The following is an 18176-nucleotide window of genomic DNA, read 5'->3' as shown; positions in this document are numbered from 1 at the left end:
TTTATGACATGCTGTGTCTTCTCAGGAACTTCAAAATTAAAAGAATTTAAATATAACCAGGACTACAAAAAAAAAAAAAAAAAAGCTCCTTTGAAGTTTGGGGTTTTTTTTTCTTTATTGGACTTTACAGGTTTGTTCAGGGCACTTTAGTCCCCTTTGTACTTGACCCTATGTAAATAGACCACCCAGGGTTGTGTAACAGATTCCCAGTTCCTCTTGACAGGACTATCAGAAAAGGATTAATTGTTTTCCCCTGCAACCCAAGGGAGATTTTACTCCTGCTTAAAATGAGAGTGGGATCATGCTCCCAGTCTGTTAATAAGTGTGATGCTCATTTTACCTTCATGTTTGTGCTACTCTGATTGATGTATTGATTTAGTAATGGACCTGCATATCCCCATGCTGTACCTGTAGCCTGACTGTGGTAATTGAAAACCAGCAGCAGGATTTTGATACTGACTGAGCAGCCCCTGCAGCTGGTGACCCCTGTGGGGGTGACTGCTCAGTTCTGAAAGCACAGCTTTGTGGGGTGTCATCCTGACTAAAACCTTTGTCAAATATTCCATATAGCCAATGACTGAAGTTAATTTCTATTTACTATTACTGATTACAGAAGTACCAAAAGCAGAAGTGTCAAAAATCAGTAATTATCCTCAAGCCATGCACTTGATACTTGTGGCCTTTTTATTCTACATTAGTGTTGATGAGTGGGGAGAGGCAAGGAAACAGGTAGATTTTAGCACAGTGAGGAAGTTTGTAGCTGTTCAGACAGCATTTCATTGTGGTAGTCAGCAGTCTCATCAGTTTACACCACTGGCAGGTCTGGAGCCAGATGTGTCTGTCCCACATGGGAGTTGCTCTGTCCACCTGGGTTTATTTTGCTGTTCTCTTGCTCAGCACTGTTTGCAATCCAGTTAATCCTTCTTGTTCCCTCAAGCTCTGTCTGGGCAGCCATTTCTGCACCAGGGGAAAGTAAGATCAAATTTATCTGCTTAATACCCACTGCACTGACATTTTGTCCTTCTTGCCTGGGGCTGGCACACTGGACATGTGACTTCTGTCATGCCTATTGTTATATTATTCTGGCTTTTAGGGAGCTGGGCTGAAGACTTATTTTTACCTCCCTGCCCCTTTTTATCTGGAAAAGGAGATAACAGGTATTTCACACTCTGTCTCTTCCTCCCTCCTCTCCTTAAAATGCTTTCAGGGCAGCCTTGTACTTCTGAACCCTGGCACTGTGCTTGCTGGACCTTCTTTGCACTGAAGGATTTCACCTGCTTCCAGTTTTGGGTAGGCAGGACTGCAGCATGGGGGTACCCACACCCTGTGGGGTCACATCCTGCCCCACCACCACTGAATTGCACTGGTAGCAATCAGGGCTCCCAGCAATTGATCCCTCTGTGTGCAGGGGGGAGCAGAAGCACCACCTGGCCTCTGATGTCTGCAGTCAGAGCAAATCCCCAGATGAGACAGAGGTGGCATTTGGGAGAGCCACGGTGACTCCAGGCCTGCTCTCAGCAGCACAGTGCTCAGGGAAGGTCAGGAGGATTCCAGCTTCCAAGTGCCTGGCTCACAGCCACAAGCAGGCACCTGAGCACAAGGACTTCCATGGGACAGCTCTCTGACCACACCTCTTAGTGAAACTGGGCTGTGCCTCCCTCACCTCCTGTAACCCACTGTGTCCAAGCCCTGGATTGCTCTTGAAACTGGGCTGTGCCTCCCTCACCTCCTGTAACCCACTCGTGTGTCCAAGCCCTGGATTGCTCTCGCATGGGGAAATGAGGCACATTTGTGAGCATCACCTGGCAGGACTGGGATGGAGGCTGATGGGAGCTTTGCCCAGGAGAGCAAAAGACAATTCTGGGCTCAAAATGAGCAGCTTTGTATTAAAAAAAAAAGAAAAAAAATTCTTGGCTTCCAGTCATTAAAAATAATACAGGCATTAACAGACAAAACCATAGAACCATCTTTCTTCTTTGTTTGAGGGCTAATGACACCCCAGACCGTGGGTTTGTTTGCCTTACATAATAGGCAGCCAAACTGTTTTCAGCAACTGCAGCATTCAGTCGAGAGATTCATGTAGGGAAGCCTTAATTAGAGTAATTGCTCTATTTATATAATGATTCCCTTTTGTCTCAGATCAAATGGATCTTTGAGAAATCTTATTTCCTTTCCAGTTAATTTCTGCCCTGTTAGTTTAGCTCATGAATCTTAATGAAGAGAAGCACCTTGGGTATCTCCTGATCTCCTGCTCTCCCTCATTACTGATGGGAGACTGTGGGGCATTAATCTCCTGTGCTGCTGCTGCTCTTTACTTTGGTACCAACATGAGAGAAACACCAGAAAAATTTTGAAACCATGAACAGGGAAGTCTTCCATCCTTTTAAGAGTTTGACTTGACTATTACAGTGCCACAATTTGAGTGGGGGCCCTGTGAGGCACGGGGTGTGATGCAGAGGAGGTGAGACTGAGGTACTGCCATCCTATCTGTGACGGGCTGCCCTTGGGCTCCTGGCAAAATAAAATGAATTTTCCTTGGTCTCTGTTCCCTGCCTGTATGATTGGGAATATCCTCCCTCTCTGCTGTGTGCTTGTGTTTGAAAGATAAACTGCTGGGACACGGGGTAAATGCACCAGAGACCTGGTGGGAACTGGTGTGTTTAAAAGGTTCTTTAGTACAAGAAAGAATGATTTCTTTCTTGTCCAGGTGGCTGACAGTGTGAAGGGACTGAGCAGAAAGTTGTATTTCTCTTCCTGAAGTGCAGCACTCCTGTGACAGGACTGAGCCTTGTTAATATTTTCCTAGAATGTGATGCAATTTCACGTAATCTGTGATATTACTCATGAAATTAATGGTCCTGATGCAAACAACACATACATCAGTTCCGTAAAACCAGTCAGGGATTCCAGTATTGAGAAAGGAGACTTGTAATTCAAGGAAATAAATGCAAGGAAATGGCTGATTTGTGCAAACATCCCTGCAGTGACTCCCAGGCCACTAGACTGATTTGCAGACTCAGCCTCTTGAGACAGAAGTTGCAATGCTGCATGTGAGCAACACTGGAAGAGTCCACCACAGCCTTGCCCAGTGTTCTGCGAGTCCTGGAGCCCTTCCCAGCATGGTCTGAGCCGTGGGTGAAGGGAAGGACCAGCACAGATCCCCTCACCTGCTGCAGGCTGAGCTCCCAGGCTGGCGCAGATTTTCCCCAATGTCTGGCACTGCTATGGCAGCATTTTTTCCTTGTAACTTCATGGGCCCTCTTTGGACTAATCCCCGGCTTTTAATTTCTTGTCATGGCTTGCTGCATTTTCTCTCAGTAAAGGTTTTCAAATGATCTTGTGAAGTCATGGTTTTGGCTCATGCCAGCTGCTGGTTTTGGCTGTGATGCTGCTGGGAGGGTGAGCTGAGGTCAGGGAGAGCCTCGCTCCAGTTTGCTGCTCAGCAAACTGGTGTAGCACAAAGGATCCCAGTCTGAGGATGCTCCCAAGGAGCTCCTTACCCTGGGAATGGGGTAATTTCCCATGTCTGGATGTGGTCACAGAGCAAGGGTTTGACAGCCTGGTTCAGGTTTGAGCTTGATAGTGTTGTTATTGGTTTTGCTGGGAGGCATCTTGGTTTTGGGTTTCTTTTTGCTCAGGAGCATCTCTGGTTTGCCTTGTTGTTACTGTTAATTTTTTTTTTTCTTTGTATTTCTTCTTTTCTTCATCTGTGTGCCAGAGGCTGAGGTTTGTGCTGCTTTCATCGTTATTGTGGAAAAATGAGAGATAATTAAGCATTAGGAGATGACATCTTTCCACAAAAAACTTTCTGCTGAACATCTCTCACCACCTGCATTGGAGGGTTGTTCTTGGAAGGACATTGAGGGCTATCAAATCTGTGAAGCAAGTGTCAGCCTTCCCAGGAATACCAGACAGCAAACACTTTGTAAGACATTTTCCAGCTGGTTTTCAGTGCAGCCAAGGGGATCACGGGGAAGAGGAGCTACACTTCTGAAAAGCTTTGCCCTGTGTGTGCAGGGACAGTGTCTGTGCAGCCTCAGCACTTCACCCTGCCTGCTGCACGAGAGCCTCTCACATGGTCAGGACAGGGGCATGGGCTGCAGATACTCATTTCAGAGATGGAGACTGAGCTGGTAATTTAAGTTTTTTGGGAGTCTTGAGCTCTTTGCTTTGCTATTAGTGCCATCAAACAGCAGGGTCAGCATGAGATGGTCTGCCAGATGCTGCTCTGCTGCAGCAGAGAAATGTCAGTGCTGCCTCAGGCAGGGAGGAAGCAGGATTCATGGGTTTTGGAGCCTTTGAGAGGTCATTGGAGTCTTGGGTTTTTCTGCTTACTGGGCAATGCAAACTGAAAATTCATTCATTTCTGTGTCAGTGCAGTAATTCTCAGTGAATTCAAATAGTGTTTGAGAGGCTTTGTTATTCATTTTAGTCCAAGCAGGCTTCAAAATTTCATTCTGTCATTTTATATACCTCTTACAGCAAAGCAGGCAACTGTTCCAGTGCAGAACATCAGGTGTCTCTGTTGGCATCATCAGTTGCACTTCTGCTTTTCAGCCCAGATAAAGACTGGAGCCTCTTCCCAGAGAAACACACCCCATTCACCAGATCTGCCACCTCCAAAATTCACCAGTAGATTTTATGTAAGGGAGGAGCAGCCATGGCCAGCCTGTGGTTTTCCATCACAGCCCCTGGGTGCAGAGGTGTGTGTGCCCACAGCCTGGGTAACCTGGCATGGTGCTGCACTGCCCAGACTACAGGGCTGTGTTTCACGTGCCCAGACACACGAGCCCCATCCAACCTGACCTTGAGTTCCTCCAGGGATGTGGCATTCTCTGAGCTACCCGTGCCACATTTTTGCTGAAGCAGACCAGTGTGAGTTTGACTGCCATGGAAGGGGAGCCTCTTCACGTTGTGTTCATACTCCTGGTAGAGTGCATGGTCTGTAACTCACTTTCAAGGTCCTGCTAGCTTGCATTGGGTGCTTCCAGCACCTGGGAATCAGGCTTAGAGAGTCCTCTCCAGGGTGGTTTAAGATGCTGTGGGGTCACTGCAGCCTCTTGTGCTTCACAGCCCTGGTCTTACAGAGCCAGAGAGGCAGCGGCACTGAGCTTAGGGCAGCCCATTCCTGTTGGAGGCAAGGAAAATTCAGAGGGGTTTTGTGGAAACCTGGCATTGGTTTCAGGAGCCAGCCAGGGAAATGTGCTCCATCAGGAGATGAATTTGAATCCTTCACTCTTCTCCTGCCTCCTTTGTGGGGTGGATGGTGCCTAGAGTTACCCAGCTGAGGTTTCCCAATCTCTGGGTCCAATGGAAAGGTCGGAGCTGGTCACTTGAATTTGAACAGTTTTGGTTTGAATGTTGTGTTGCCTTAAGGGATGGCCTTTGCCTAATCCTCATTGTCCTAACAAAAAGGGTGTTTTAAGCAGCCAGGAATGAATTTATGTTGGCTCTTCTCTTGTTGCATTGGATTTCTTTGCTTGGTACAGCTTTGGCATCACATGGAATACATCAAACAAGTAGGAATATAAATACACTTTTATATCCCAGGGCTCTGAAATTATCTGGAAATGGGCATTTGGGTTCAGGTTTTGGTCTTATATGGTTGGGCATGAATGGGAACCCAAGCAAGTTTGTTGCCAGTCCTTTTCAGAGTTTATTTACTTTCATGATTATTTTTTCCCTTTCCACATTTAACAGAAGATTTCTGGTGTGATGGAGGTGGTGGTAGGGCAGGAGCCAGGAGACATGTGATGTATTCCCAGATCTTTTCTCCATTTTTTTCTTGTCGTTTTGGAATGTTTCAGTCTATACCACTCCCAGCACCAGCAAGTTCTGGTGTTGTCTGAGCTTTCTAGGTGTTCCAGCAATGCAAATAAGAGCCAGTGAGGTGCAGATATCCATCTGTGGGGACAAAGAACGAACCTCCAGAGAAAGACGGGGCTGCCAGGAGGTTTCTGGTCTGTTTTGCAAAACAAAGAAGCCTAGTTCAAGGCTTGCAAAGGCTTGTCTGAACCAGGTCTCTCAGAGATTTTGGCTTGACCCATTTCTTGTTTGGAAACCAAGCTGTTTCTGGGGGTATCACTATCCCACAGAAATGTTGGGGCACTCTCTTGGAGAAGAAATTGTGTTGAAGTTCTGCTGGTAGAAAGGGTGAAGAACAGGCTGGAAGGTTTGGGGAGACACAGAAGTTCTGCCTGTCCATGGGCCTGACCCTGGAAATGCTGCATCAAGAGGGGCTGAAGAGTCCAGAGGAGCATGGGGAGAGCCCAGCTGCAGCAGCCACCTCAGCTTTGTTCCTGTCCTGGTGGCTCCTCCTACAAATCTGGAGGCACCTGGCAGCTCTTCCTACTGATGTTTTGGGTAGAATGCTGAAAAATGGTTCTGCTGTGGGGAGTCCTGTGGCAGCACATGACCTCAAAGGGTTCGGGGGTCAGGGTAGAGTGGGGGGTTTGTGCTGGTGCCAGCAGAGTCTGGGGTCCTGCAAGGTGTCAGCTTGATGCCCCATCTGCTTCGTCCCTGTAACGCCCTCAGAATGGGGTGTTGAGAACTCTATAAATCAGGCAGTCATCTTTCTCCTCCGCACCTTCTCTCTCGATGGGAATGACTAGACCCTTTATCCACTTGTCCTAGGAGAGTTTGTACCTTGTGAAAGGCTCCTGCAGGCAGAATGAAGCTGGTCTCTCACCACACCTCCCCTTCTTTTCATTCCCCCAGTGCTGAGATGCAGCAGACTTGGCCATTCCCAAAACAGTGACTGATTGTCTGCTTTGGCTGCTTCAGCTGTTTGCTAAACATAATGCTCTTTCATCTTCCAGGAAATCGTCTGGACACCTCCACCGGAGTGCAGCTTGCTTTATGCTGCTGTTTCAATAGGCAAATAAAAGCAGCTATTTTCCCCAGTTTAAACATAACCTGGTTTCTCCAGTGAATTGGAAATACTTGAGGGAAGGGGAAAGATTGTTTATTACTGAGTTTTCAAGAACTGTAATACTAAATTAACAAGCCAACCAGTTCTTTCCCTTCCTGGGGAAAGGATTCTCCTCCTCCCCTTTAAGAATATCCACAGCACTCACACTTCATCATTTTCATCAGGACCTAAAGCGCATCCACCGGGGCCCTCTCACACCATCTGTGAGATGTATGCCTTTCCTCGTTGCTCCCTGGCAAGTCAGGGCACTTTGGCTGAAGTTTGAGATTTCTTTTTTGCTGGCAGCAGAATAAAAATGTTGCAAAATGAAACCCTTTATTGGCTTTTCAGCAGTGAGAGAGGAGACGGTCACCTGTCTGCTCCCATCAGCTCAGGGTCAGAGGGCTCTAAAAGCCAGAGCCTTGCCCATTTTCCTCTGTTTCCTGAGATGACAGGAAGGAAAGCATAGGCATCTGGCAGGGCTTCAGCAGGGAGAGGTTTAGGAAAAAGGCACAGCTCAGGACTGAGTCCAGGCCAAAGCCTGGCTGGCTGCTGGGCAGCATTTGAGAGTGAGCTTGTACTCCTGAGAAATTAATACAGAAACAAATAATGACCAAACACACTGGGCAATATTTGTAATATTGCAAATGATGCAACTCAACTTTCTTTTCTTACTGTGGTAATCAAGGATTTCATCAAAAGCCAAAGGACTAGGGAGAAACAAACCCCGACTTCTTCCTCTGGGGTGCGAGTCAAGTTCCTTGCATGCGGTTCCATTACAAGGAACTTGAGAAGTCCAGCCAGCAGCTGAGTTCAACAGGAAAGCTGAGGACAAGCTTTTGTGTGGCTGCTAATGGGTCCCTCTCCCGTGGCCGTGCCGGATGGGAGGGAACAAACAGCCCTTTTCTGTTTTGCAGTTCATGACAAAGAACCCCACGATGCGGCTGGGCAGCGCCGGGCTGGGCGGCGAGAGCGCGATCCTGCGGCACCCCTACTTCAAGGAGCTGGACTGGGACCTGCTGAACCAGCGGCAGATGGAGCCCCCCTTCAGGCCCCGCATTGTACGTGGGGAGGGGGGCTGGGGGAAGGCATCCCTCGGGGCTTTTTCCCTCTTTTTGGCTCTGTAAGCAGATTTATTCCCGTGAGACAGGAAGGGAAGTGAGGCCTCTGACCCTGGCTTGACTGCTGGTTGGCCACCTGGTGAGCCACCTCTCTTCCCTTCCATGCTGGATTTTCAGAGGCAGCTCAGTGAAAAGATGCAGATTTGTAAAAGCAGCTGCAGCAGGTTAGGCACTCGAGTACCCTTTGGCTTGCCCCAAAAATAGAACGGGGTAAGTAATCCTCATCCTGCTCACTCCAGCTACCACTCCACAGCAGGGCTGTCTCTCCCTTGCCTCTCTGTGTCTGTTCAGCACCCAGCACAGTGCTCCCTGCTCAGGCCACTGTCAGTGAGTGCTTCACGTGGCAGAGAGGCTGCACAGGACACAGTGCTGCCCCTGTCCCCAGTGGTGCCACACAGCCCTGAGGATGCTCTGTGAGAGAAGAGCACTGCCCTTCATGGACAGCCTTTCCAGGGTTGTCTCTGTGGCTTCCTTGTCTTTCAAATTATTGCCTGGGGTGGCTTGTCTCATGCTGTGGTCACTCTGTGAGCTCTCAGTGGCAATGGTCCACCCAGTCCTGCTCCCTGAACACTGGGTGCAGGATCAGATACCTGGGGAGGTGTGACAGCTCAAAAGCAGAATCTCAAATTGCCCCTTAGCCTGAATCAAAGGCTAAGGCAGCCTGCTCAATCTGCCACAAGCTGGCCAGGATCTGGGAATGTTAGACTTCAATGTCAATAAATTTTATTGACCTCAATGTCAATAAAATATCTTGCTCAGGGTGCAGGAAAAACACATGCCTCATGAAAATGTGCCACAAACCCAGTTGTGTGTGTGCATTCTAAACAGCCCCCCTCTGTGGCACACAGCGAGGAATCCAGCACCTGGAGGCCAGCCATTTGTCTTCCCACGGCCCAATAATTCAGTATTGTGCTAGTTTAATCGCTGGCACTAAGAGAAGTGCCCTCCACCCCCTCCCCAAAACCCAGCTGAGACACTCTGCAGATGAGGAGGGTCTGTGTGGAGTCAGCCAGCTGGGAACACAGATGATGACTGTGCTGCCACTTGAGAGGAGGGACTGATTTATGTGCCCTGCCCTGCCATGTCTGGCCAGGGAAGCCCCCAGGATTGCTGCCAGTTAAATTTGAGAGGGGGTTCCCTGTCAGAACCTTCAGAGGCTGGAAAAGGCTTTTCTCTGTGAGAGGCAAGCCCAGAAAAAGCTCTCAGTCAGCTCAGCCTGGGTTATGGAAGTGATGGTTCAATGCACTCAGATACAGAGCAAGGATCAAGCAGATGATACATGCCTTTGACGTGTCTTTCCTTTGTGTTTTGCATTTGACAGAAATCCAAAGATGACGTGAGCAACTTTGATCCAGATTTTATAAAAGAGGAGCCCATCCTGACCCCCATTGAAGAAGGGATCCTTGCAATGATAAACCAGGATGAATTTAGACACTTTTCATTCACCAACCCAGACATGTTGGAATAGTATGGCTCTGGAGAAAGGCTGATGAGAGGTCTGGGAGGAAATTAAATGAAAACGAAGTTTACCAGTAATTTCATTCTCAAGGAGTAGCAGTGCACTGACTGGCATGATACAGCAGCACCACTGTCAGTGTTACCTTAATGTGAAATTGAAACCTTCCTGTGTTTGTAGGGCTTCTGCAGCTCTTGGATCAAATATTGACAGGGGTGGAACAAACATGATACTGTAAATAGCTGATGCAGACAGAGCATTGGATGCTGAGCTGGTTGACTCAGCCTGAATGTCACTGCTTGCAGTGGATTCGAGGAGTCGGCTTGAGCATGGAACAAGTGTCTTGCAGCCCTGAGCCAAACAGACTTTTTATAATGCTGATTGTTTGCAAGACTCTTTTTAGGAGTCCCAGCACTGTCCAGCATTTTGGAGACGTCATCTAACATCCCAAGGCCTGACTGAACCAGATGTTCCTACTGACTTTACCTGTTTCCTGCAGTATTTATTTCTTTCCGAAGCACAAATGGCTCTTTTTGACACTGTTTGGGTTCCCATGTGAAATATTTCATTGTGCTGACTAGCAGAAGGAAAAAAAAACAAATGCCCTGTGTCCCACACAGATTCTTCCAAATCAAAGGGAAGTCATGTGCTCGTAGTGTTTTACTCTTTGTGCGTGTTGAAAAGTTTTAGTGTTTGCATTCTGTGAAATGCCTTTTTACATCATGCATCTTCAATGCTCCTTTCTTTGCCTCCCAGCTGTTTTCAACTATAATGTAACTTGTTGTACTGTTTATTTAGGCCCTTTCTATTTAATTATGTTACACAGAGCCCCTTTTGTGGGTTTAGTGCCTCATTAAAATTTTGATCCAAAGTGGTAGCACTTAAATTATTTGTAGCATTATTGCTATGGGAGCTGCAGAGCTGGCAAGCTGCTTGAAGGCAGAGTTGCCAACCAACAGGTAACACAAAAGGACAGCTTTTCTCCCATGAGAGTGATAAACCTTATCTAAAGATACAGAGTGACTTGGTTTGGTTTGGATTTAAGAGCTCATTACTCATAGGGCACTTCTTATCAGTTGCATCCTCAAGCTTCTGCCAGGCAGACTGAGATGATTTTTCAGTGCAGATTTTGGAACCCAGATACTCTGGGAGATGGTTCTGTGCTTTTCCTGTTCTCCTGGAAGCTGGATGATTTTTCTGAAGCTCCTTGGCACACCTTTGCACTCCTTGCTGGGCTCAAAGCTGTATAACAGGTTTATAGCCTCTTCCTTGGGCAGATATGAATTTCTGGAGAAGGAAAAGGATTTCTAGCCTCTTGCAGAACTGATGATGTCTGTATTGGGCTCCTCACATGCTTTGACTTGAGAGAAGGGTGAGGTGCAGCAGAGAGGGACAGTTCTGCACAGACTTTGCCTCACTGCAGCTGTGGAAGTTGTGATGGGGAGCAGGAGCCTTGGGCATGGAAACTACAGAGATACAACCCCCATTACAGCTCAGACCCACTGGTCTGTACATGCTCACCTGCTGTGAAGAAGAAATCCAAGATGAAGAAGCTGAGATGTACGTGCAAGAATTATTCCTTCCCACTCCAGTCCCCTCTACTTGACTGAGTCACTTCTACCTCTAAATCATCTCTGAACTGTCTGACAAGTGGGGCAGAGGCTCGGTTACCCTTGGACTCTTCTTGTCTTTGTGCCTGTGTGTTCCAGCAGTTCTCCCTCTTTCTTTCCTGTGTCTCCTGTTCCAGTAAGCACAGCTTCATCCTCTGATCTTCCTTCCCTTCCATGGGCACCTTCTGGTCACATTGCAGCCCATCCCTTTGCTGATGTGTAGATACCCTGCTCCTCCAAAGTGGGGGAAGAGAGGAAGGAAGGACAGCAGTTGTATAATCAGGAGAAAAAGAGCAGATTTCCAGAAAAATGATCCCAGAATCAGCCATGCAGGCTGGCTTGAGTTGCTTTCTGATCTAGGAAGAAGCAGTACAGGGATGGATGCATTTGCATGAGGGGGCCACTGTGGCACCTTGTTCATGTGTGAATGACACGTGGTGTTCACCCCTCAGGTGCAGATGTGACCCAAGGCAATTCTTCACTCCAATTCCTTCTCAGTTTTGTGAGGTTACAATTGCAGCAGTGCTTGCTTGGTAAGGTGTAAGTGCAGCTAACTTGGCCACCAAGAGTGGGAGCCCCAAAACTGTCTGAAGAGTTTAGTGGCTTTTTGACTCTCCTACTCTCAAAAAAAGTCTCCTACTTTTGACACTGCTGTGAGCAGCCTCTCTTTCCCTGGTGGTCAGTGCTGGAGAACAGTAAGTGATACACCTGTGTTTGCCAGCACAGTGGCATCATCCCAACATTTCATTGGTTGTGTTATTCTTTGGGGCTTAGGGGACCTTTTGGAATAGTTCCTGCTGGAGAAGCTCCTGCTTTCAGCAGCAAAATGTGGTACCATTTCCATGGCCCCAGGATCTGAGAGTTCACATCACTGACAGTATGAAGAATGTGCAGTAGTCACCTTTGGAGAGCTTTATTGGTGTGTCAATATTACATCATATCATATTTCATATCAGTACTCACCAGTCTGTGTCCTAAAAGCTTGGGGAGTGAGAACTGTCGCCTCTGGAGGTGCTCTGTTAGGATTGTTGTGAACTGCAAACCAGAAAGCTTGTGAATCTCTGGAGGATATAAGACGGTATTTTGGGGAGCAGGAAAGCTCTCACTGTGGCCAGCCCATACCTGCTTGGTGGCTTAATGGGGCAGGGTTCACGTGACAAAGGGAGTTTTTCCTTCAGTTTCACTTTTCATTGATTTAATGTGGTCACTGCACCCTTGCATCACCCTGGGTGCAAATTCATTGGCAATTCTGTGATTGGACTTGGAAGCCTAAGGTTCTGCTATGTAGGAATTTTCTTGATTTTCACAGTTTTCACCTGGATCCTGATTTGTAATCTAGGGCAGCTCCATTGCCTGCCTGGGACTCAAGTGTCTGGGTAATGCTTTCAGCCACTGGAGTCAGCAGATCCTGAGTCAGCCACACTTGGCCAAGATCCCTGAACTCTCCCATACTTTTTATGAGGAGCTGCCATTTCAGTTGAGTTCCCTGAGACTCTGTCAGCAGTATGGATGAGATCAGCTCAATAAAAAGTATAAATGTAATAGCTTTGCTTTTGAAAAAGCTGGATTAGTGTTTGCCCTGCCATTGAATATGTAAATAAATATTGATTTGTTAAAGAAAGAAGAAATCAAGCAAGGGTACAAAACTCAAGAGTTTTCTAGGAGCTACCTTGCCAGCTTTTTTGGCTTCATTGCTTGCCTCAGTGGATGTAAGATGGTTTTAGTCTGTTAATTTGCTCCTGGCTTTAGAAGTATATTAAGCTGGCAGCCACAAGTTTATAAGGTTTAAAGCATAAAATGCTTGTATTCACTCCAGTGTGAAAACTGGCAATTGAGCAAATTGTAATTAGTTCCCTTTGCACTGCTTTTAGTGCTTGCATGAAAAAAGAAGATCACTTTGATGTCTGTAAATTTGTGTTCGGTGCAATCCTTTCATTTTCAAAGAGGTTCATGAAGTCTAGCTATAAAATTCAGTGGCCTACGTCTCCTTCAAGGCCTTTGAAAGTTGATGGTAAGAAGCAGATGGTCTGGGATGAAGAGATGAAAATCATCTTGCAACTACTCATGCTGGCTGTGCTGCCAAAGCCATCATTTTAAATACCACTGCTTGATAGGCAATGGAAAAAAATCTCACAGACTTCCAGTGCCCAAGGGATTTTAAGGTAAAAAATTCAATTCTAACTGCTGGCTGAGAATGCTTTGAATGCATTCCCAAGGACTGGCACAGGTTCCTCACTCCTTGTGAAGTCCTGAATGGTTTGCAACAGTAGTTTTTCCCTTGGAGCTGCGTGCTCCTCCTACAGAAGCTGCTCTTTCTCCAGTCAGATTTGAGAGCAGCTCCCATGGCTGTGGTATGGCAATGGACTTGATTAGCAAAGCCCAGAGCCAGGAGCAGTGAAATGAAAACATGTCTGGGATCATCTGCTCTGTCCCTTGGCCAGAGAGGGAAGAGCTGTTCGCTGCTGCCTGCTCTCCCTCGGTTTGTTCAGCTGCTCAAGCGTGTAGCCAGAAGGTTTCTGCTCCTCCCCAGGGAGACCATTTCACAGCTTTTACAACTCTTCCCGCTAAGTAAATGTCCTGATATTTGGAAATGACGTGAATGAGATGAAAATCTGTCTTATCATGCCATTAGGATTCTCATTGGAAGCTGCAAGTCAGGGTTTGTATTACTAAATATATACAGGGCTGCCAAACCAAAGCATTCAGAAATGATGAGTCAGGTTGTCTGAAAATCGCAGCTCACTCAGAAATCAAGAGCTTTCCAAAATAATAAATGTCTCCTTTTCTTTCTTTTTTCTTCCCCCCTTTTTTTTTTTTTTAAACATCTGCATTATGAATATTTTAGTTCCTGACTTTCACTTCTCCACATCAATAGGAGCAGGAATGTCGTGCATTTACAATTTTTTTAGATGAAAGCTGAGGTCTGTGAATTGATGTGAAGCCAGGCATTGGAGCATAGAGAAAAATGCCAAACACCAAGAGGTGGATGATAAAATTGTGAGCAGGCATAGGGTTTTTGTATTTTTCCATCTCTTCCTATTGTTTATGTACAGTCACCACAGTGTGCTCCCTCGCATCCTTGTCTCCAAACCCACAGAGCAGGGCATGCAAAAGGCATGGGAGTGAGGAAGGAGCAGGGAGGAAGGCTGGGGAAGGCATTTATGTGCTGTGTAGTCACTGTGTGTAGGGCTTGTCCAGCAGCATTTCTGAACATGTGCATCAGCCCTTGCACAAGCTGTCACCCTCTGCATCCCACACTGCTCATCCTGCCTTCCCCTGGGCACAGCACTTGGCATCATCCCTCAGGCTGGAAGTGTCCTGCTGATGGAGCCAGGCCTGAAGGAAGAGCAGGAGGTCAAAAAGCATGGAGGAAAGGGAGCAGTGTTGGTGTTTGGCAACCTTGGTGTCTTCTCGTGGGGACTTTGGTGCAGCCAGTGTCGCGGTGATGTCCATATACATGGCTGGCAGCTCAGGGAGAAGACCAGGCTGTCTCCCCTCTCATGCCTTTAACAGCAGCTGAAAAAGAGAGGAGAGAGGGCAGTGTCCTCAAGAAATGGGGTCACAGCTCTGGGTTGTGACTGAGAAGATTCCCTATATTTTAGAGGTGCCTCAGGCCACTGCAGGCAGGGAAGGCACGCAAGAATCATCATTGCTGCCCCACCCACACTGGGGAAGACCTTCCATGAGGCCTCTTGGAGTGAAGAGACTTGGGGACCACAGCTCTCAGGGATGTGGGAGTTAGAAGGTGCAGTGGCAAAAGGCTGCGGGGCAGAACTGCAAAGGAACGTCCCCAAACCCTTTCATCTCCAGAAGGAAGCTTGAAATGGGCTTGGATCAGACAAAGACAAAGTCTTCCCTGTGTGGGCTCCCCCAGGTAACGTGTCAGTGTGAAGTTAGCCCTGAAACAGTTTTAACTTGCCTGTGGTGTCAGTTCTGCTCCAGCTCTCAGCTCCCACAGCTGCTGTTGGCAGCAGTTCTTATAAAAGTGGAGTTGAGAGATGTTAGTAGTGAGTTCAGGATTGCTCAAAACTGGTGACTCAGTTCCTCCAGTGCCTCCTTCCCCCTCCTTCAAATGAGGGGTTTGTTCATCATCTGGCTTCTCATTTCCAACCATTTAATGTGAACTGGGGTCAGGGCCTCAGTTTTTCTACAACAGTGACAACTAAAACTCCATTTCTTCTTAAATGGATCCTCGCTTGATTCCAGGAACAGGATCTCCAGATCTTCAAACCACTGCAACACCTCCACTACAACCACCACATCTTCCAGGAGAAGAGCACTGCAGGAGCTGTTAAAGAGGCTTTTTTGGAGACTGGCCAAGGCGTGCTGTAGTTCAGTTGGGAGTGAGAGGCAATTTCATGTATCTCCATCTTATCTGCTGCTAGACCCAGACGGGAAGCAGTTCCAGACCTCCCAGTCATTGCAGGCCTGTCTGCTGCCCAGAGATACCTCCTGCACAAAAGTCTGGCTTTCTTTTCCCAAATGCTGTCTGGAAGAAACAGGGTATCGAGAGCTTTGTTAGGAGTTGGTGCTAACTACAGTTTTCTTCTGAACTGAGGCACAGTGTCACATTTATCCCAAGAACGGGGTTGTTGTGTTTGCAGGTTACTCTGGCCAGTGTCTCCCCCAGCCTCTGGGGTGTTACTGTCTTCCCACTTTGGAACAATGGCAGCACCATCAGTAGCTCAAAACTGACTGAGGCAGGGGGGCAGCATTACAGGTGAGTATTTCACCTGGAATTGAGTCATCATTATTTTTAAGCTCTGTGAAGAGCTTGAGCTGAGGTATTGTTATCTGACAGACATATCTGGACATGTTGCTCTCCTTGGGGCAGCCTTTCTGCTTGACTGTTCTTGGGCCCTTTATTCTCACTCATCACCAGCCCTTTCTCCAAGGGGAAGGCTGGGTGGTGGTTTTGAACAGCTTGCCATTTCCCTGGACAGAGGAAAGAGTGGAGAAAATCTGCCTCCAGCTGCCTGAGGAAATGGGTCAAGTGTGCCCTATGTCACAGGTTAGTGTTCCCTCTCAAATGCTTATCTCAGTAGTTTAAGACCCAATTTTAACTGGAGGAAAAAAAAGGCAAGTGGGGCCTTTAAGTACATTCAGCTAGGCCTGGACTTCAGCAAAATCCCTACACTTGTGGGAACCTTCATCCCCAAGTTTCACCATGGAAATTGCCACGTAGAGCCTGTGTCTAAATTAGATCCTGGCAACCAAAGGCTCTTTTGTTTCTCCTTACCATGAGCAAGAGTTTCCTCTGCCAGTTTGGGATGTCTTCCCTCATCTGTTACCCCGACTCCTTTAATTTTTCTTCCAGTGCACCAATTTACCATGGCCCCAAAACTCCTGCACACACAATGGGGTCTTCTGCGGGTGCCCATCTGGTGGAGATGCTGTAACCCAAAATGGGGCTTTCTCTCAGCTATTTTAGTGGAGTCTGGTAATTTGTCTGACACGGAAAATCCCCAAGCTGCAATCAGTGCCCAGGATGCTTGAGTGGAAAATGACAAAATTATAACATAGTTCATCTCCCCATGGTCAGTTACTCTGTGCCTACACAGTCTGGAGCAGCCAGGATACTTAAAGGTATCCAGCCTTTGTTTTGGTTCCATGGCCTCTGTATTTGGTTAAACATAGGGCAAACAGAACATCCACGGCCTAACAATTGTTGGAGGTGGGTGGTCCTCAGTTCCTCTGGGAACATCTTGGGCAAAGAGCCATTGACCTCCTCTTCCCTCCTCTTTAGCCAGGCCTGGGCAGAGGGGATGGATGGATGGATGGATGGATGGATGGATGGATGGCCTCTCCTCTCAGCTAGAGGGGGATGTGTCTCCTGGGACAGAGGGAGGTACCAGGGAGCCTGGTGGTGGTGGCCAAATTTTCAGGGTGACTTAAGTGTCTCACAGTATTGGTGGAGTGTATCCCAAGGAATCCTCCAGAGCTGATTTAGGGCCCTAACAAATGGGTTTGGAGCAGCTGGAGTTGCACACCAGGCACGTGGCCCAGGGTGTCCTCCCTTGGAGACTGGTTCCTGGGCAGAGACAAGGCCTGAGCAAGGAGGTGCCTGGAGCTACCCAGGCCTGGAGTGAAAGCCTTAATGCAGAAAGCTTATTAGTGCTCAGCTGGGCTGGAAGAGGCACTTGAGGTCACTCAGGGACTTGGCCTTAGTCCTCCACCCACCTGTGCTCTCAGGCTGGGGCCATGGTGAGCAGCTCCTGGGGGAGTGGAGCCTGCCTGGTGTGCAGGACCTTGGGCAGTGCATGGAAAGGCACCTGAGACTAGGATCAGGAAGCTTCTTTTAAGCACAGTATCACAGAATATCCTGAGCTGTTGGGACTCACAAGGATCATTGAGTCCAGCTCCTGGCCCTGCACAGGACCACCCTCATTTAGGCAATATTTAAATGAGAAATTTAGTTGAGAAAGGGTGGTTGAAGACTAAGCTGCTGGTTGTGCCTAGAGCCTCCCCTGCTCCTTGCTCCCAGCCTTTCCCCCCTGGGCGCTGCTGCCCCTGAGACAGTTGTTCATGGAGTGATGACCACAGGCAGCAGGAGCCCTGTGCTGATTTGGGGTCACTGGGAAAAGGTCACACAGACAACATCTAAGCTTCTCAATCTTGGTGTCCACCAAGATAGAAAGCAATGTTCTGCAGCTTGTTTTTATGACCATTATAAACTAAATCCAGCATCTTCTGAGACAGGGTACAAGATAAGCCTGCAACAAACCCAAGAAGAGAAGTGATTTTCTTTTAATTGCTGATGTAAGACATTAGAGATGAAAAACCAAGTGTCCAAGGGTATAGGAGCCCTCATCCCCTGATTAGATACATATAATGAGATGGAAAGCTAATCTATCATATTTAGAATCAGTCAATTAGAGGGTTAGGGTTATAGATGCATTTAGCTTTAGAGTTAGGGAGATATTTAAACCACATACTGTACTTAGTCATTACCATGCTAAGTGATAGTAGATGCAGGTCACCCTATATATGGGTCATGGTAATCAGCTTGAAGTATTACTAATTAAGCCTTTTCACCTTTGGGCTCCCTTCCATGCCACCACACATGAAATGGGACGTTG

General features: G+C 47.5%; 1 protein-coding gene across 1 annotated transcript in view; it reads left to right on the top strand.

Moving 5' to 3' along the window:
* PRKCH (protein kinase C eta) overlaps positions 1–10355 on the top strand; it is a 113418-nt gene extending 103063 nt beyond the window's left edge. The window contains exons 13-14 of the mRNA XM_041427644.1: positions 7828–7971; positions 9353–10355. Of these exons, the coding sequence (XP_041283578.1) occupies positions 7828–7971; positions 9353–9499 (291 nt within the window). The 3' untranslated portion in view covers positions 9500–10355. The remainder of the gene's footprint in view (positions 1–7827; positions 7972–9352) is intronic.
* The last annotated feature ends 7821 nt before the right edge of the window (positions 10356–18176 follow it).

This window comes from Onychostruthus taczanowskii, unplaced genomic scaffold, assembly GCF_017590055.1.
Source record: "Onychostruthus taczanowskii isolate IOZ18803 unplaced genomic scaffold, ASM1759005v1 scaffold1, whole genome shotgun sequence".
Lineage (NCBI taxonomy): Eukaryota > Metazoa > Chordata > Aves > Passeriformes > Passeridae > Onychostruthus > Onychostruthus taczanowskii.
The sequence above is the reverse complement of the archived record's forward strand: the minus strand, read 5'-3'. Positions and strand labels throughout refer to the sequence as shown.